General features: G+C 34.4%; 2 protein-coding genes and 2 long non-coding RNA genes across 6 annotated transcripts; 1 reads left to right on the top strand and 3 right to left on the bottom strand.

The window, feature by feature from the left end:
* Positions 1 to 6,857: 6,857 nt before the first annotated feature.
* Positions 6,858 to 10,041, bottom strand: LOC126599088 (uncharacterized). Its single transcript, XM_050265440.1, has 2 exons — positions 9,053 to 10,041; positions 6,858 to 7,143 (listed from the first exon to the last, which is right to left on the bottom strand). Exons 1-2 carry the CDS (start codon positions 10,039 to 10,041, stop codon positions 6,858 to 6,860), a joined length of 1,275 nt encoding a protein of 424 aa, XP_050121397.1.
* A 1,024-nt stretch (positions 10,042 to 11,065) lies between these two features.
* LOC126599359 (uncharacterized) lies at positions 11,066 to 13,036 on the bottom strand. The gene is made up of 3 exons (XR_007615079.1): positions 12,135 to 13,036; positions 11,868 to 12,051; positions 11,066 to 11,727 (listed from the first exon to the last, which is right to left on the bottom strand). It is a non-coding gene; the product is annotated as an uncharacterized LOC126599359 (long non-coding RNA).
* Positions 13,037 to 13,265: 229 nt separating this feature from the next.
* Positions 13,266 to 15,327, bottom strand: LOC126599358 (uncharacterized). 2 transcript variants are annotated; one of them, XR_007615078.1, is made up of 3 exons: positions 15,021 to 15,264; positions 14,679 to 14,913; positions 13,266 to 13,719 (listed from the first exon to the last, which is right to left on the bottom strand). It is a non-coding gene; the product is annotated as an uncharacterized LOC126599358 (long non-coding RNA). The 2 variants fall into 2 exon arrangements; XR_007615077.1 differs by lacking the exon at positions 13,266 to 13,719 and having other exon boundaries at positions 14,547 to 14,913; positions 15,021 to 15,327.
* Positions 15,328 to 16,294: 967 nt separating this feature from the next.
* LOC126599354 (probable E3 ubiquitin-protein ligase RHA4A) lies at positions 16,295 to 18,838 on the top strand. 2 transcript variants are annotated; one of them, XM_050265718.1, is made up of 3 exons: positions 16,295 to 16,649; positions 17,023 to 17,108; positions 18,226 to 18,838. In XM_050265718.1, exons 1-3 carry the CDS (start codon positions 16,401 to 16,403, stop codon positions 18,560 to 18,562), a joined length of 672 nt encoding a protein of 223 aa, XP_050121675.1. In that variant the 5' UTR covers positions 16,295 to 16,400; the 3' UTR covers positions 18,563 to 18,838. The 2 variants fall into 2 exon arrangements, with proteins under 2 accessions (XP_050121675.1, XP_050121674.1); XM_050265717.1 differs by having other exon boundaries at positions 18,097 to 18,838.
* Positions 18,839 to 20,419: the final 1,581 nt, after the last annotated feature.

Here is a 20,419-nt window from a genome sequence, read left to right as displayed (position 1 = left end):
TCTGGTGATGGGATTATCTTAATTAATTAAAAGGACAACGACACTAGCTCAAATTTCAACGTTTTAATACGATATGTGGATCGCAATTGTGATAGTAAAAATATGCCATCTTTAATCTTGACGAATTTGTACCTACAAAATAATTAACACCTTTGATTATAGACCAAAGCCTCATGAGCCAACAAGGTGGGTGGTTTGCCCAATGGATCTCCAATGCCTAATTCAATAACTTTTAAAGGAGTGAGTGTTTAGGGTTGTATACATAGCAAAAAGCTTACCAAAATTTAGTGGAGATTGAGGTATTTATAGCAAGGATAGGCTGGTCATAGGGTTAGGGTTTTGCCCCACCCGTGATGCCATCTTATTGGTCAATGAATGAGGAAAGAATATTCTCAAGATAATAATTAAGAGATAATATATTGGGATGATGATAGAAACATTCATGGTTGATTGTGATAAGGATTTCTTACTCGATGGAGTTGATCTTCAATTGGGAATGTATTAAAGATAAGATTTAGTAATTAATCATATCTTTAATGTCTTTGACTTTTCCATGCCATGAGCAGGGGAGTTTTGAGCAGTAGTCTTGGACCTTCAGGGATGTTGAGCTGCGCGTAGGAATATTTGTATGCATTACCCATTTAATGAGGGCATTCATGTCTTTGTAGAGAAAAAGTCCACGCGTCGTCCTTTGAATTTTTGGGGTTATTTTTTGCTCCATAACAATAACTTGATACTATATGTGGTGTTTCTCATGAGTCATGACAGTTTACTGGTTCTAAATTAATGAGGTTACCGATAGGGCAATATATATATATATATATATATTAATAAAAGAAAGATAATGGATAAAGGGAGTTGAGTTACACATAAGGCTTGATTAATGGTCTACCAAATTATCCTTACTCTCCAAACCCGCACAAAACAGTTAAAATAGCCAAGACCCCTGGATAGCCATCAACTACAAAGGAGGCTATTTCTTTCCTACTCAAAGCGATTAGAAAAAGGCTAACTCCCAAATAAAACGTCCTTACTTTTTGAATTCCGATGGAGCAAGAGATAAAGAATCTGTTAACATATCAAATAACGAGAAGAAAACTGACTGCAAACTCTGATCATTATTTCATTTAATGAAATGAAAGAAGAAAACTACTTATTACCAAAATGACTACATTATGGGATGGACTACATCTTGCCTCATAATCTATACAAAGTTACAAGAGGTGTATTTATAAAAATCCAATCCTGGAACAAACAAATGAGCAATCTTAAAGCCTAATAACAAGTAAAAAATAAGTATTCTACTAGAAAGCGCTAATACATAAAATATAAAGGGTATGGTTGTTCGCACACTCTCTTTTACCTCCTGCAAGCATCTTGTTAAATTTTGTCATTTAATTTTTTTCAATTTATTCGATATGACGGCTGAAAATTATGAGTAGTGAATGAAAAATAAAAAGAGGTGTGTGAATAGCATCACTAATATAAAAAGTAAATATAAAAAATAAATCAAATTGCCATATCGCTAACTTTTCCAACATAATGAACAGCAGCCACATTGTTCAGAATTTAGAGAGTTTTAACATGAGTTAGTGCTAGTTAATAGCTAGGAGAATCAAATTGTAGCTACTATTCTAATTTGTGCACTTGCAAGTGGCCTTTTACCACAGTAGTGAAATGAAGTTAAACCATTGCATAACGACGTGGATTCAAGTCAGTGAGTAATCTAACAATATTTGTCGTTTAAAGAAAAAATAATAATTTGTGCACTTTAAAATTTAGGGACAAAACTTGGCTGCTTGATAGTTAGCAGGAAGTCCTGCTGAATGGCCATTGTGGCTGCTTACCAGTTTGACACCTATCCATTGTTTTTCTCTTTTCTAAAAAAATTATCCAATATTAAAATATTATGTAAAGGATCAAAACAACCTTATGCCCCGGTTCAATTCGTCCAATCGTCTCTTTTTCCTCTCTTTCATTTCGCACAGACCCCAACTTTTCTTTTGTTCCTCTTCTTAGACAAAAGTCAATCCTCTTACTCATGGATTCTATTTAATCTCCATATCTCATCAGCAACATCAAGTATATATGCACCCATTTTAATTTCAAGTTTTGGCAAATTTAATTTGTAAGATCCCAAATCGCCTAGGGGTGAGGATCATGTAAGCCTTATATGTATATTCCCATCTCTACCTAGCTCGAGGCCTTTTGGAAGCTCACTGGCTTCGGGTTCCATCGGAACTCCGAAGTTAAGCAAGTTCGCTCGATAGCAATCCCATGATGGGTGACCTACTGGAGAGTTCTCGTGTGAGTTCATAGAAACAAAATCGTGAGGGCGTGGTCGGGCCCAAAGCAGATAATATCGTACTACGACGGAGTTGAGCCTAGGATGTGGTGGGGGCCCCAGGCCGGGATATGACATAATTATCGTGAGGGCGTAATCATGGCCCAAAGTGGATAATATTGTGCTATGGCGGAGTTGAGTCCGGGATGTGGTGGGGGCTTAGGTAGGGATGTGACATAATTAGTGGGTTTTTGATATTTAGGAATTACGACTCTAATTCTTGTTATTTATGGTTATCGTTCTTTCACTTGTTTTCCAAGCATCTAATTAGTGGGTTTATATATATATAATGCAAGCAATATGTTTGAAAAAAAAAATACTCATGTGGTGGCTATCTAAGTTTAACAACTCATTTGTTCACAATATTTTTGTTTTTCAGATTATTAAAGTGTTAATTTTAGGACAGTCTCATACATCCGTTAGTCTGGCTGTTAAGTCTCTCGTTAACTGATGATGTGGTGCCTTTGTGGATAATGACTAGGCTACGTGTCATTAATAGCCCACGTGAACATTTAAAAAAAAAAAAACTAAAAGCTTAAAAAATTGAGCTCTCCCTCAAATCTCAGATGCCCAACAACCCTTGCCCTCGTGACCTTGTAACCCTTCACAGAGGTTTGCGAACCTCGTAACTGTCACCCTTCCTCTTGACTAGCAATGGTTGGGCGAAGATCGATTCGGCCACCAACAGAGGAATTGAAAGGGAAAATAAAGCGTGCCCAATGATAAGTCTGTCGACCTGATTTGCTCCCAAGAATTCGAATTCTTTGTCCATGGAGTTTGCCTATTAAATTTTTTCCAATTCCAATATCCAGTGTTTTCCCTATTCTTGCCCTTCAAAAAATTGCAGAAATTTGAGGATGAAGGTGAAGGCCAGAGAAATCCCGTTCATCTCTTCACTCCACGGCCAAATCCCACTCATTGGGTTTTCATCTCTTGTTCCTTAATCCGAGCCGCGGCAGGGCTGGGCAAAGCCGAAGGCAAGCCAGACTCACCAGCCCAAATCCCAACCATTTCTTTTCTGCCTGAACCACCCAGCCAACCTCGATTCACCAGGACCTGCACCTGTTGCTGCTCGACAGTGGCAAGCTCGCGCCTGCCTGACCACCCGCTGCAACCTGCCAGAACCACCAAAGTTGCATCTCCATCGCATCTAGATCAGCAGAAGATAGAAAAATGGACAGGGAGAGAGGAAACAATTATCCCCACCTTTTTCTATTTTTTTTAATTTATTAATTTTTTAAGTTTTTTAAATTTTAAGCTTTTTTAGATTTTTTTTTATTTCCACGTGGACCCTTAACGACATGTGGTGCCCTATCATTCTCAAAATGGGTGCCACATCACCAGTTAACGGCTGACTTAACAGTCACCTTAACGGATGTATGAGACTGTCCGAAAATTGAAAGTTAGAGATATGACTCTGGGATGAAAAAAATTTCATGTACCAAATTTTGAAAACTACAAACTTTAGGGTAGTAAACTGAGATTAACCCTAATTTTTATGTAGATTATGGTGGAAAAAGTGGTTTCAATGTACATAAACATCACCAGACAAAAAACAAGATGAATTTGGTGTCACGATTAAGTTATTGTTGCTCAAAAGAAGGTTATCGACAAAAAGACAAACGGAGTGAAGTTGTAACTTATTTACAACCAATTTCAAGAATTGATTGTCGAGCACATATGACTTGTCTACTTTAGAAGAATGGAAAATTTAGGGTTGTGTCGTTTGAGGAAGGTCATAATCATGATTTGATTGCAACACCAATGAAGCATATGCTTAAGATCAATAGAAGTATGCTTGAGGCTCAAAAAGCACACGCTGATGATGCAGAAAAGACAGAATGACCTATTAAAGCAACTGTGCAGCTAATGAGCATAGAAGTTTGAGGTCGTGACTATCTTGGATTTTTGGATAAAGATTATAGGAATTATATACATAGTAAGCGAAATACTAAAATGAAAAAGGGAGATGTTGGTGCTATATTGCAGTATTTCTAAAAAATGCACTTGCAAAACTCCTCCTATTTGCATGCAATGCAAGTTGATGATGATGATGATATGATCATAAACATATTTTAGGCTGATGCACGTTCGGTAAGTAATTATAATCTCTTTGGTGATGTTGTGTGCTTTGATAACGCTTACCAAACCAACGATATGGTCGACCATTTACACCATTTGTTGGAGTTAACCATCATAAGCAAACTGTAGTATTTGGTGCAGCTTTGTTGTCTGATGAAACTACAACTTATTTTCGGTGGCTATTTAATTCAACAATGTCTGGAAAACAACCATGAACAATTCTTACAGATCAATCGACTGCAATGTCAAGGGCAATATTTGAAGTCTTTCCTGAAACTTGTCATTGATTATGTGTTTGGCACATTTATCAAAATGTAGCCAAGAATTTGAGCTATGTTTTTCACAGATCAACAAAATTTGCTCACGATTTCAGCACGTATGTATATGATTATGAAGATGAAAATGAGTGCCTACTAGCATGGAATAATATGCTTGAGAAATATGGCTTTCAAGACAACAATTGGTTGTGTGACATATTTAACTTGTGAGAAAAATGGGCTTTGGTGTATGGGGGCATACTTTCATTGCAGACATGAAGAGCACACAAAGTAGTGAATCTATGAATACTGTCTTAAAAAAATTATTTGAAGCCTAAACATAATTTTCTACGATTCTTTGAGCATTATGAGAGAGTGTTGGTAGATTGAAGATATTAGGAATTACTTGTTGATTTCAAGATGATGGAGACTAGTCTTATATTATTAGCAAATATAGAAATGTTGCAGCAAGCGGTGTAGGAATTTACTTGCACAGGTGAAAGTTCACAAACACTCCAAGGTGTAGGACATGAGGCTCAGTTATTTGATAGCTTGCCTCAAGTAAGGACTTTTAACTCTTTTAATTTTAATAAAGTTATATCAAAATTTAATTTCTAGACATAAGAGTTGAGCTTGAGAATTCAAACTTACTCTTTAAACATAAAAGTAGGGATATGTCAATGTTGGTACTGGTTCAGAACAACATTTTCAGGCTACACAGGAAATTCAATGCACCAATTTATTGTCTTACTTTGAAAGAATTTTTAGCTTGTCAACTTCTCTTATCTCGTTTTTATTTTCTAATATATTAATTTCAACTCTCATTTTTTATTTTTCCTCTCATAGGATATACCAAAGGGAACCAAGTTTTCATTTTTAACTTCGGGAAGTTTGGACGAGATTACATGTTAGCAACAAAATGTCTCTTTCACCCAACTGCTTAATGTGAGTATTACATATATAACAACTATAATACATACAAACAAATATAGATATGTAGAAAATATTGATCCTATTATACATTTGGCTGCTTGACTTTTTGTTTGTAGGAACAAATTTCCATGCTTTTTCATAAGATGAAAGAGCCAAACAAAATGGAAAATTATTTATAGATTTTTTGTAAAATGGAAAATTGGAGGTGTGGAGTATCCACCTAATATTTTGGCGTCATGCAACATGAAGAAAAAAGTGAAAGATATTTCTTTTTGTTCTTGGCAAATTTTGTGCAGTATAGAAAGTTGAAGTGGAAGTTGCACCATTTTCCTTTTGAATTGTACTATCTTTAAGTTAAAATAACTTGTAATTGTCTTTGAATTGGCATAGCTGCTTTCTAAAATAGTTATTCTAATATTTTATACAAGTATTTTTAATATTGCATAAAAAATGAAGAACCCATTAATTAAATTTGCCTAAACTTGAAAATTAAAACCGGTGTGTGCAAGTGCTTTTGCCAAGAAGAGGAACAAAACAAAGTTGGGGTCTGTGAACAAAAGAGAAGAAAGGGAGAAGACTGGACAAATTGAACGAGAATATAAGGTTATTTTGGTGCTTTACATGATATTTTAATATTACATAACTTTTTTAAGAAAGGAGAAAAACAATGAACAGGTGTCAAACTGGTAAGCAGCCACAGTGGCTGTTCAGCAGGACTTCATGCTAACTATTAAGCAGCCAAGTTTTATCCAAAATTTAGTCTTGGTGCTTAGATACCAAGTTGCACAATTACGATGAACTGATACGATTAAAGGATCATCATAATCCTTACAAAAAGAATCTGAAAAAGATCTTAGTCTTTGTACCAGGTTTATATTGCTGAAATTTAAAAAAAAAAAAGCAAGTAGAAAAAGAAAGAAAGCTAGAAATTTTCAAGTGCTTGGTAAACACCTTATAATCAGTTTTTTTTCACAACTTTTAGAGAAAATAGCCAAATCAACAAAAGATAGCCTTGAAAAACCAGCTTTTGCACATATTTTGGTTGAGGCCCTTTAATGAAACTATTAAATACTCAAAATGACCTTACGCAATTAAATAATTTATACATCATCCCAAGATTCTCGGTGTGTTGCTTCGGAATCCTTCGAGTTGAAGCAGTGATGCGGCGAGGAAGATTGCACCAACTCTCCATGTCCACGTCGTCGATCTGAATAAATCGTTGAGAGAGAATACGTTGTCGATCACGTCGAAAACGGCCCATAACCTATCAATGACGGCGTTGAGGAGAGCAAAAGGGCTGCGATGAGATCGTCACTACCCCGCGAAGATCCGGAACTTATCAGTGCTTGGGAACTCATGGAGGGGCTCAAAGAAGGAATACCCATCTCGAATCCAGTGAAGAAAAACCCGAAATCGTGTTCTCTTGTCCGTTCACTTACTCCCACGCCAATAAAATCATTCTGAGAAACACCATCATCCTTTCTAGCAAGACCAGATTCGAATTCGGTCTTGGCACCGTGGACTTGCCTGGATTGTATAGGAAGAAAGACAGATTTTTAGGCTTGTATGAAGAATCAAACAGAGCAAATGAGGGAGAGGAGATAAAATGAGTTTGCTTATAGGCCCTCCCAATTCCGGTTCCCTTCTGTTTGTGTGATCACAGTTAAGCCACGTCAATATTTTATATTACTATTCATTTTTGTCTTATTATCTCTATAAAAATAATATAAAATGTTAACGTGATTTAACCGTAACCACAAAAAACAGGAGGACACGGAAGGGCACCGAAAATGGGAAGGCAAACAATCCTTAAAGAGGGAGAACTTGTAGAAAATAATAAAATATTTAAAATATGGATGAACAGTGTGTCTACTGTGGTCATTATACTTATTTACTTCATTTTTATATAATAGTTTACTAAACATTTTAATATTGCATTTTAGACTCAATTTTTTTTTTTTGCAAATCTAATTTATCAAGCATCTAACTATTTCATTTCACAACTTATTAATTCTACAACACATTAAAAGCAATTTTTTTTTAAGTACATGAATACCAAATTAGAATTTCGAGTAGAGAAAGATTTTATGTAAAACGTGAATGTCAAAGTAGCGATGTTTAAAAATAATCACATGCTGCCATGTGTCCTCAAGATGATTCACAAACTACCTACCTTTGATGTACTAATACTAAGAAAACTAAACAAAATTACCATGTCATTTAGTTTATAAAAATTATCTCTAAATTTAATCTCCCTAGTATTATCACTTAAGAAAAATGTGATGATTTTACTTTTTGTTACCCAAAGTTTATGCACTACAAGAAAAATGACTAATAATCATTATTCACATAACGGTTTATTATTGGGTAACAATGATGTATGCTTTCCTGATTTTACTTTTACTAGCCTCTCTGCACGCACTAACGTGCGTGCGAGAGGCATTTTTGCATCACGGCCACTACGTGCCCCTAAATGTGTATTGTGTTAATTTTTTTCCATTGTAATTGTCAATGTATATGGTTTAGAAAGTATGATATGGTTGCACATAACAGGAAAAGTTGTTGACGTGGATACTCTTTCACACACAGCAGTGCCTATTACAATGTCCTCACGCGCATGCGAAAAACACTTTTTTCATCACGGCACGCTACGCATGACTTACACATTTTAGATGTATTTATATGAGAGGATTGGTTCAATGTATAGAAACATAAAATAAAGACGATTATCATCTCTAATAATACAGGTAGTAATTTAAAGTATTTATCTAGAATTTGTAACAAAAAAAAAAGTAATAAATAACATAGAAGATCCTTATAACATAGTTGCAACTAAAAGCTAAGTAAAAAGTATAAAAACAATCCAAGAACTTTAATTGGCTTTGATACACTTGACGGTTCTTCATATCATGAACTCATATCGTTGTCCTGTTGAAAATTTAATGCGTTCGGTTAAAATCAAATATTAGCATTATTTGTAATTGAATTGCATTAAAATTTGAAAACGGAAATTAAACATTAAAAGAAAGAATATAACCTTATGTTGAAATCGAGGGAAGCAAAATATCTTTGTACACAACATTCTTTGTGAAGACTCCTTCGTGACCGTGTAATTCTCCTTTCTTTACCAAGACTTTTGTTGTAGACACTGATACTCCTCTTGATAAAGCCATGTACAATTGTCAATGACTGAATACGTGATCTGGTAGATAAATACCCACATTTGGTATTGTCTGCCCTTGTGATTTATTTATGGTTAGTGCAAAACTCAATTTCACTGGAAACTGTTTTCTCATCATTTCAAATGGGAGTCCTGCGCTTTCTGTGGTCTTTAAAGAGATTCTTGGTAAAAATACTCTAGTTCCAGCAAATTGTCCAGATAAGATTTCGGCATCAATTAGATTATTGTAAGCTCCATGGCAAGCCAGTCTTGTACCATTGCACAACCCCATCTTCGGATCGATATTTCTCAAAAGCATTATTGGGGCACCTTTTTTCAAAGTTAACTGATAAGGGGGGCATTCCACCAGGTGATATTGAATTCAAGAACTCTTGTTGATACAAATTTCTCACATCGTCCTCAACTGAATCGAAAGAGTATAAGATATGTTCAGTCCCCGGAAATTTATCGATGATCATTTTATTAAGCTTGTCAGCATCCTCATTTTTTGGAGTTATAATTGCCCTTTCCACCAAGTATCTTGAATCACATACATGACATTCCAAATCAGGGAAAACTTCATTAACAAATTGGACAATGGATTCTTCACCTTTCCATGGAATGACCATACATGATGGTAATTGCATCATGTCATCTATCATAGTTTCTTGTTCCCCATTACCAACATGAAGTAAGAACTCTGAAAAATCTTGATCATTGATGGATCTCATATTGTGCTTAAGACGAATGATTTTCACATGTCCCCAAAATGAAGCATTAATCATACTTGCTTGCATCAATTCAGACCTTGTACCTTTTGGAACAACTGGAAGAACTTGTCGAAAATCTCTTCCAAAAATCATGACCTTTCCTCCAAATGGCAGGTCAACACCTATTATATCTTTGAACGTTTGATCGAGTGTCTCAAATGCAAACTTGTGTGCCATTGGTGCTTCATCCCAAACAACAGCTAATGTTTTTCTTATCAATTCTGCCAAATCTGATTGGATACTAATAGAACACGTGGAAGATGCATCTGGACTGAGGGGAATTTTAAATCTAGAGTGTGATGTCCTTCCGCCTGGCAATATCGTTGCTGCAATTCCAGATGTTGCTATTGCCAATATAATATGACCATTGCTCCTTAACGTTGCTAACAAAGCACGATATAAGTATGTCTTTCTCGTCCCTCCAGGACCATCCACAAAAAATATGGCATTGTCTTGACGTTCATTAGCAGACACAATCGAATTATACGCTGTCATTTGGTCTTCATTTAGATTATGTACCGCATTGAGGTCTGCTTCAGAAATGTCAAGTGAAACTTCATCTTGTATTATCTTTGGAAGTGTGTTGTCTCTAACACAATCTTGTGTTATTTGTGGTAGATCGTAATCATATATAGACTTACTTTGTTGCACTAATAGCCCATTCAAGTCTTGCAAAAGCTTGTTTAAGATAGAAGTATTATTTATGGTACTTGAGACAGAATAATCTTCTACCATAAATGAATGAAATTAATCCCACAATCTTCTTACTCCATGTGGTTCACAGTAAACCAAGATGGTAACAAACAACCTTCGTAAAGCTGACGCCATTCGAATGTTAGAGGCCTCACGAAGACACTGTCTGATGCTATCATCATCTTCTAGCAAACCTTGTTGTTCCATTGCCTTAATAAATGTTGGTTGTACGATGTCATTGACTGTTCTTAAATCGTCAAATGATGTTGGTCCTCTAACATGATTAAGAAGGATGCGTAAGTAGAATTTTTCACCCTCATTTGGCGAAACTGCATATGTTCGGCCAATAACTTTATGGTTATTCATCCTCTCACTCCAGACTTTATCTCTTTGACTCCATCTGAACCTTTCAGGGAACTCCCGGTATAAGTATTGTCGTGCTTCCGGGCAAGTGGTATTCTTGGTAAAAAACTCTGTCAACATAGTCATCGAGTTTGTGTCATCTGCCAAAATATCTGACACTCTTTGGTGAGGGTAAAAATGAATAGTTTATCCTTCAGGGAGATGAATTTGTAATTGTTCGACCGATGGATAAAGTCGATTAGTTACAAATTTGAATATTCTCCATAATGCTTCAGGTGCACAAACCCATCTTGCATCAACAAACTGCTTTATTTCATCTTGAATAGGTAGGATGGACTTCAAAAGCTACTCGGTCGGGACTTTTATAAACATATTTGTACAGATACTTAACACTTTTAATGCTGCAACAAATCTCAACATTAATATGACAATCATATATGAGGAGTAACCATGAGTTATATGGAATAACCCACCAATTATCCACCATTATACTTGCATTTTGATGTAACGAGACTGGATTATGATTGTCTCTTCTACGATAGACTGGATAAGAATCATTTCCTTGAACTGTAGTTGGTGCAAATGGCTTAGGATAATTTCGTTTACAACTACCACGTTTCATACAAGGTGATCGTGAATTATGTATTCCACATAGACCATGTATCATATGCCTTAACACGGCACCATACAATTCAGGCTCTTCATTTGGAATTGGTATTTCAGCACGTACCATCTGATCATAATCATCTGGACTATTAAGCTTATCATTTTCTTTTAACATGAGAAGCATGTGAACATGGGGCAGACCGCACTTTTGAAAGTCAATGACATATACATATGCAAGAACCCTGCCTAAAACACATTTTTTTATAACATCATTCTTTAACTGTTTGAATTTTGCACGAAAAACCCTTGTAAGCAAATCTGGTCAATCTTGTGGTGCTTGGCCAAGTAGTAGCTCATCACTTATTTCTTCCCAATTTGGATTACATGTCATTGTTAGGAAAATATCTGGTCTTCTATATTTTTGCACCAAAGTCATTGCATCTTGATACCTTTAATATATGTCACGAGGACTACCAACAAAAGATGATGGTAATATAGTCCTACGACGACCGATGTTTCCTGTATTTGTTTTGTTAAAAGTCGTTAATAAGTCTAAATATGTTTGTTTTGTTTCAACCCATTAATAAGTCTCATTTAATGTGACAAAACATGAACATGAAGAATATATTTTTTTTATTATAAACTGATTAGCCTCATACCTGCATTATTTTGTCCTGCAGTTAATGAGTCTTGTAGTCCTCGATAAAATTCAGATCGAATTGTGTGTTGATTATCACGCATCCATCTAAGCTTTTGTGATTCGATCTTTACGTAGTTGTTAACTACATATTGCTGCAATAGGCGACCACCACGAAGTAGAAGCGATTCATCATGTTGACGGATCTAAAATGATAAAATTCATTGTTCAACACAATATAAGTTTTAAAAATTAATATTTATTGACAGAGATGAAAGTGGTAGGTTACCTGAAGAACATACGAATAATAGTCACAGCATGTCACTTTTCTGTTGGTATTATTTCGAGTATTCACATCTCATCCGTACGTTCCATAAGGTAACAACAATGGATATTGTAAAGGGTCATAGTAGCCGACACAATCTTTGATACTCTTAAGTTGACCATCCGTAGTTTGCACAACAATATCTCGACCTCTAATGTTTTCTGATCCTTCACCACCTACTATGATTGCAGCAACCTGAGATGCAGACGGTAAACAATATTGTCGTTGATTCGCGGGCTGCTCCTTGATAATCAATCTACAACTTTGCAAATCTTGACGTTGCGCAACGTGGTGAATTGTTTGCACAAATGGATTATATTGATTCAAGATTTGTTGGATTTTTTCAACCACATCTCTGTTTAGTGCTTCACTTTCTCTCATTTGATTGTCTATTTCATGAGCAGTGTCATATATATACATTTGTAGGAATCTTGGTCTACTATCTCCAATAGGCAAGAGACTTCCAATCTTATGGTATATGGAACCTTGAGCACGAAATGTGTAAATACCACGTCTTCCTGTTACTAGGTTTTCGTCAACATGAACTCCCATTGAAGTGTAGGCAAAAATGTGGTTGTAAGCTCGTATATTCTGCCTAAAATGTCTTCCCTGGGCAGATTGGTTGCAAAAAAGCTCAATCATTTCAAGAAGGGACGGTGTCAATGGTAGAGCAAGCTTTCCATGTAAGTAACACATTTCAAATGTTTCATGAGAGAACAAACGGGCATGACAATCTGGACATGTGGTTGGATTTGGCATGTGAAATCTTGGGATTCCCATGTTTTCATTGAAGTTTCTAGCACAATTATGAATTGGCCTTGTTCCCATCGGATTCTGTCGAGGTGGTACGTCCTCGTTAGGCTGGATATCATTTTCATTAATGAGATTAAAATCATCTGCTTCAAAAGGAAAAATTAAAAGTGTTTTATGGTTTAGAGAGCATAGTAAAAAATGTAGGTATTAACAATCCAAAACTGATACCTTCATTGATGATGGGTGGATAAGAATGATTCATTGAAATATTCGAATGGAATGATTGCGATGTTGTATTTTCTATTATAATCAAATGAAATGGAAGTAAGGTAATAAGTGGTGTTTACAGTAATGATGATATTGATGTTTATCTTTTTCAAAGTTGTACTATGGTAGTTTGTACAATTACCATTATGAGTAAAACTTTGAATAAGTCCATCCTGAGGCAAGCGTGTCCTATTCGATCGGGCAATTTGCCTTATATGAGTTAAGCGCATTGTTCTTGGAACTTGATTGCTACTGCCTTCTCCAAACGGCACTATGTTGAGTCGTTCAACATGATTGCTATTGCCTTCATCGAATTGCACTATGTTAGGGTGTTGAACTTGATCGATATCGCCACCAAATAACATTATGTTTGAGCGTTGAATTTGTTGAACATGATAATTGGATCGTCGCCGTGCTAAGTAATCATGTCTTTGCCTTGAACTCATTGAATTCTGCCTCATACGTTGTTGATCCCGCCATTGCTCTCGTTGGCTTTGTCTCTCATCAGTCACATATGCATTTTGTTGCTCTAAACCAAGTAACGTAATGGTGTACGAATAATATTAGTAAGCATAGAATATTATTTAAGTACCTACATACTTTTTTTTTTTTTGCCTTTTGTTTTTGTAATTGAATCAGTGGTATACATTACGGTTTTTTTTTTTTTTCGTTTGATTGGAAACAAATAGTTTACAGTAGACTTAGTTTATTAAGGAGTAAATATTATAACAGTGGTAAAATAAAATTAGTTTACAGCAGACTTGATTTACCACATAATGACACATTTGGAGAGGAGGACAAAGAAATGGTTTCTACTACCTTAGTGTTTTGGGGTTAAAAAAAACGGAAAAACAATAAAAACGGAGGTTCACTCCACTAATTTTGATAGAACTTTTCAATTTTTTTTAATTATGTTGCTAGATCGATATTCTATATCTATATCCATTATCATTTCCTAAATTTTTTGCCCTTTAATAATGGATTATAAATTTTGGTTGATCGTATCATGATGTTTTTTTAAGTTCACAATTTTTGCCTTTTAGTATAGATATACTATATCTTTATGTGATGTTATTTTTAAAATTTTCTTTTGACTATTATAGTTGAATTGTTATTCCAAGTTTTCATAAAATTTTGTATCACCAATCGTTCCAGACATATTCCTTTCCTTTATTTTTCATTTTTTAATTTTTTTCCTTAATTGGTTTATTTATTTTTTCATTTTTTTGTTTGTTTGGAGTACTTGTTAAAACGTTGGTCAGTATGGTAGATATATACAATCCAAATGTTGAAATTGTTATAGACATCACAGAATTATTAAATGGATGTTTGCATTAATAGTACAAAAAGGCAATGTTAATGTAAAATCACTATTCCATTCAATCTTAATAGATGTGTCTTAATAATTCGTAAAAACATATTCATACAATATATTGTTTTACAAATATTTAATTAATAGAGACCAAAAAAAAAAAAATTCATAGTTACCCGCCGATGTTGGTCCTATATCCTCTTGGTTTACTTCCGCTTGATTTTGTACTATATTTACCGAGTTCAATCAAGTTTGATAATTGGCACGCTGTCGTATTGAAATTCGCGCCCGCTGTGATGAATTCATAGATTGTCGTCTTTGCCTTTGTTGATTGCTCCTACGATACCTTTGGTTTGATTGTTGAGAATTGTTAACATTTGTTTGTCTGAAGTGAACTTCATGATTGCCGACCTACATGGAGAAATTGCCAAAGAGAAAGAATTTTATTTTTATTTTTAAAAAGAAGAAAAAATAAAGCATCTCTACAGAAGAGGAATAATGCAGATAAGGTAAACAACCTTTGGCATATCGCTTCTATCAATTCCCTCCATACTTGATATGCTGAAAGCCTATGAAGATCTTAATACTGAAATTTCAATTTGATGATTCTTAATAAAGGTAAAATTGAAGAAAAATATGAAAACATAGCATTGAAATTGAACAATAAAAAATGATGCTTGCACATATTAGATAAGACAGTAGGCATAAAAAGGTGATGCCTTCAATGGCATATACCACCTAATGGGAGGAATACCTAGCAGCAGCAGGTAAATTTTTTTTTTATGTGCAGTTTCTAAATTATTTATGCTTTTTTTTTTAAATTTCACTATTAATTTCACTATTATACCTTTGAAGTCATCCGCAAGAATTTTCTTTCAACCCTTCGATTTCCATTTCCTGCTCGTATATAGTCTGTAAACATAGTAGTAAAACACACAGTTAAGTAAATTCCATAGCTTGAAACATAATTTAGTAAAATTTCATAGTCTGATGATATAAATCACACATTTCGATCAAATCACACATTTCAACAAAATCCCATTTATTATCAACCACAAATTATGCAATTGGACTTTCTGGGTAACTTTAAATTCCCCAAAAAGCAATCTAAAATACCAAAATCAGTGACAGACTACAAAGCCAACATAAAAAAAACGAAAACTTACGGAAAAGCTTCACTTTGTACTCCCAATCCTTTTCACGAATCTGCAAGGAAAAAAAAAGAAAAAAATCAGTGACAAACTACAAAGCCAGCATAAAAAAATCGAAAACTTACGGAAAAGCTTCACTTTGTACTCCCAATCCTTTTCAGGAATCTGCAAGGAAAAAAAAAATGAAAAGATAAAAACTTAAGGTCCGTTTGATAAATGATTTGATCTTTTGTGTTAGAGATAAAGAGAAATATACACCAAAAAGGAGGAATGAAGAAGAATGGTAAGAGGAGGAGGGAAACAAATAAAAATGAATGGATGAAAAGAAATCCCTTAAAGGTGAAAACAACTTGAAATAGTTTGAAATAGTTTTTAGTTTCTCTTTGTGGTCCATTTTTTATACATTTCTTCAACATCTTTTCTACATCCTTCCTCTACTCTGTATTTCTCCTTTTCATCATATAATTTCACATATCTAAAGCACGAAATATAAAAACTAAAAACTAATAGTTATAATGACTGAGTATGTCATTATTTGCATTTCACACATATGGTATTATAAAAGATAATGTATACATAAAATATTTTTATATATATATAAAGCGCCTCTACTTTTCATACTTATAAATCCCCCACCAACTTCTCTCCATAAATACACTCATCAACAAGGCATTTCTGCTTTCCTACATATGTTGAGCTAATTATTAACAGGCAAAATAATCTCTCCAGGTTTTAGAAGTTGATCAGATGGGCAGTCTTCCTCAAACACCAAACAGTACTAGTAATCCTAACCTTTATCCTCAAGCACTCCAACTTAAACTTTACCACGCCTTCATATTCTCGATTCCTATCCTTTTCTCCATCATTCTTTTTCTTCTCTTCTACTTGTTCTACCTCAAAAGAAGGGCTTCCGCTCTCTTATCTTCTTCTCAACCAGTTTTTCCAAGGAGTAATTATAATCTTCAAGCTGCACCTACCAGATACCATGTTTCCACTGTAACTCTCTCTCTCTCTCTCTCTCTCTCACACACACACACACACACACACACAACATTAACATACATGCATGCATACAAATTAACAAAACATTGGTGAGGTAGGGTAAGGTGATGGTAAGAGTAAGTTAGAGATACAGCAAGAGATTACATATTAATTTAATATTATTTTTGATATGGTTCAATATATTTTGAGTTCCAATTGCAGACCTATTGCAGCGAAGCGATCATGTTCATACGTATTATGTCCATTGCAATTAACGATTATATTAACAAAAGACATATTCATACAATTTGCAGAGTCGGATTATATACATACAGCTTCATTTATTTCCATATCCAACTTTAGAAATGTTATTACATTATATGTGTAGGCTTGTCCGGTGGGTTTGAAGGGGGAGCTCAAGGAGAAGCTTCAAACAATTTTATTTGATGAAGAACAAAGGAAAAAGGATTCACAGTAAGTTTAAATTATTTCTACCGTGTTTTTTTTAGTTACAAATGAGGCTTCGAACTTTGCATCGTAGCATACTCCTACCGGTATAAAATTGAATAGGCCTTTGTATTAAAGACACAAATGCGGTCCATAATCAATCGTGCCCTACAAGTGGTATGTGCCAAGATGGTGTCATATCATGAAGTTGAAAAACCAGTATGCACTAATTAGCCAACCAACTATTGAGATATTTGACCATTTAAAAGAAAACTAAAATAAAAAAAATAAAAAAGGAGTTAAATTTCTACCTCAACTCCAATAGAAAAGGATACATCCTTGAAATTCTCATCTAGTGATCATGGAGTTTTATTCTTGCTACCGGTTATGGTCTAAAAAGGCCTGCAAGGGTAGTTGTAATAGAATCTCTTCACATGTGAGTTTAGAACCTTTCATAGCAACCACTGTCTTTCTCAAAAGTGCTTTTCAAGACACCCTTTTAGAAATTCATTTTAAAAAAGCACTTGTAGTTTTTACACTTCTTTTTGAAGCACATCTTTATTGTAATTAAAAATGTAAGTGATTTCGAAAAAAGGAACTTAAATGTTTTCTAACAGAATTATGCACGGGTGCACACACATACATTAGTTCACTTTTGATAAATTGAAAGTGTTTGTGGTGCGAAACATTGTTAAAAGCACTTTTAGGGATGTGAAAATGTTTTTCTATAGTAAAGCATATGTATGAGAAGTGGCATATTTGGAGGTGGAGAGACAAATCGTGAATAAAGTTCAATAAAATTGTGTGTGCAATTGCTTTTTATTCTTGTTGATAGGTAACGAATATTGAACCACAACACCTCACCAGCAGCTCAATATTATTAGCTTATTCAACCTATCATCATGTACTTCTATCGCTCCTTTTAATTTGGTGAAATTACCAGATTTTATGTTAGGCTAATTAGGTTTTATAGCTAAACATGCACCTAAAGGAACCCTAAATTTAATTGTGACAGATGCTGTGTTTGCTTGAGTGAATTCGAAGTGGAAGAGGAATTACTGCAAGTGCTATCATGCAAACACGTGTTTCATGTTGATTGTATACATCACTGGCTGCATAACAACACAACTTGCCCACTTTGCAGATGCTCTGTGATTCCCATCAGTACCATACTCGACAGTCCCACACCACCTGCAGCTGCTAGGGTGTTCGACCCAGTAATACAAGAGCAGCACCATAGCATAATAATCTCCCATCAGAGTCCAGTGAGTATTGTATTATTGGACCAACAAAATCAGCAACAACAGAATCAACCGGGCAATAATGCTATTTCTAGTGTAACAACACCAATTGAAGAAGGTTCATCATCAAGTGATCAAAGTAGTACAAACTTAAGGGACTCTGGGAGGTTACCCGGGCACTATACTAATGAAGATTTGGGAGAACCAGTCATTGTCTATATCCAAGCTCATGATTCATGAGACAAGGAGTGTACATGCGTAACACGAGAAAAACTTATATGAGACTATTTCTGCCACATGAGAGTGCTGAATGCATGATATAGAAACCACATTCTCGTGAGACTATTCCTTTCTGATGGTGTTAAATGAAAGAAGTCAAATTGTAGCGAGATTCCAATTTTGACGGCAACTAGCTAGATGAGAGAGTAGTTATATTTCTTAAACCTCAATGAAAGTGTTTATAAACCTAATTGTCAATAGTCTCAATGAAATTTGGAGCAGTGGAAGTTCAGAGCATACATGTTCTAATGTTCATTTTTATTTTGTAGTGGTAGCCCTAAAAAATATGAGCTATGTGACAATATTGAAAAATGGAAAAATCACACCATTTGCAAAGGAAATATGAAATTCTCCTAATTGATTGTACAAAAAAAAAATTAGAAAACATTCAATGGGGATATTAAAATTTTCATCACAATTGGATATAAGAGTCAGTTAGCTGTATAGAAGATAACAAGCATGAATGCCCACTCTTTGCCCCGGGTTTCTAGAATAACATTTAAGACAATACTATTAACATATATATAAGTTTTATATATCAAAGAATAACATTAAAGACAATACTATTAACATATAAATAAGTTTTATATATCAATGTTTACATGCACGTTGTTTGAAAAGGTAAATTAGGAACATATACAGTGATCAAAAGATTAACAACATTAAATTGCTCATTATTCAAAATATTTAGATAGACTATAAACATGTTACTGAATCTAGATTCTCTTACTTCACTGTTTTCGGCTCATCTTTATCTTCATGATGTTGAGTTTACGATTTCAGCTAGTTTCTACAAATTTTGAAAAAAAAAAGAGTTGTTAGAAAACAAAAGGGGGGCATATAAGTAAAATTGAGATAGAGTTCATTTGTGATCTTGAAGGTGCAAACGAAATTTTTGTTTCCCTCTATTTTCATATGTCGTAGTTAATTTCATGAAAAAACCATATATAAAGGAATCCTGTGCAAACAATGCAACATATAGAGTGTTAAAAAGCGAATGAGGAATATATTAAGTCTGAGAGCAACAACATATAAATGAGTAACATGTAAGGAATGTTAAAATAGAGAAGACATTGATGTACAATGTTGTACTGGAGAAGGGCATATATGTAGAATAATATCCTAGAAGATGGTGGTCTGAAGAACCAAATTGGCTTATAGCATGCTTCTCAATAGTTTTAAAAATGGATTGGATTCCTATATTTCAGCAATTGGCACTTTAAGATAAGACAATTGTATTTAAAAATAAATGATCAGATGCATACTACTATGTGAGAAGGGCTGAGACTTTTACCTCAATATAAAAATTGAAATTCTTATTTCTAAAAGAAATTGAAGACAAATTAAGATTAGAATTGAACATATAGTAAGAGTAAATTCAACATTATTTTCTCAGGAACTAAGTTATTGTGTATCAACGCATATCATCATTTTTTAACATCTCACATCTCTTATGTCACAGTACCACTAAATTCAGAATTGAATTTACGCTTAGAAGTTTTCAACATCACCTAATCCACCGTAGAAAGTCAGAGATCTAAAATTAATTTTTATAGGTCTTTTGACATCAGATGAAGTGTATCAATATAAAATAGATAGCCAAACATTCTCAAAGCCACCCTCTCTGTATTACATCTACATACAAATGCTCCCCCTTTGAATTCACATATATAAACAACAATTTATATGGAATCAAAGACCCATACTTTTATAATTACATTAAAAGTTCAAAACCACCTTTAAATATTCTATAAAAAAATAAAAATAAATCTCAGAAATGCATATCAGTCCAAGGTTTCAAGTTCTCAGAATGGGGAA

The sequence above is a fragment of the Malus sylvestris genome, chromosome 14 (genome assembly GCF_916048215.2).
Source record: "Malus sylvestris chromosome 14, drMalSylv7.2, whole genome shotgun sequence".
NCBI classification, from domain to species: Eukaryota; Viridiplantae; Streptophyta; class Magnoliopsida; order Rosales; family Rosaceae; genus Malus; species Malus sylvestris.
The sequence above is the reverse complement of the archived record's forward strand: the minus strand, read 5'-3'. Positions and strand labels throughout refer to the sequence as shown.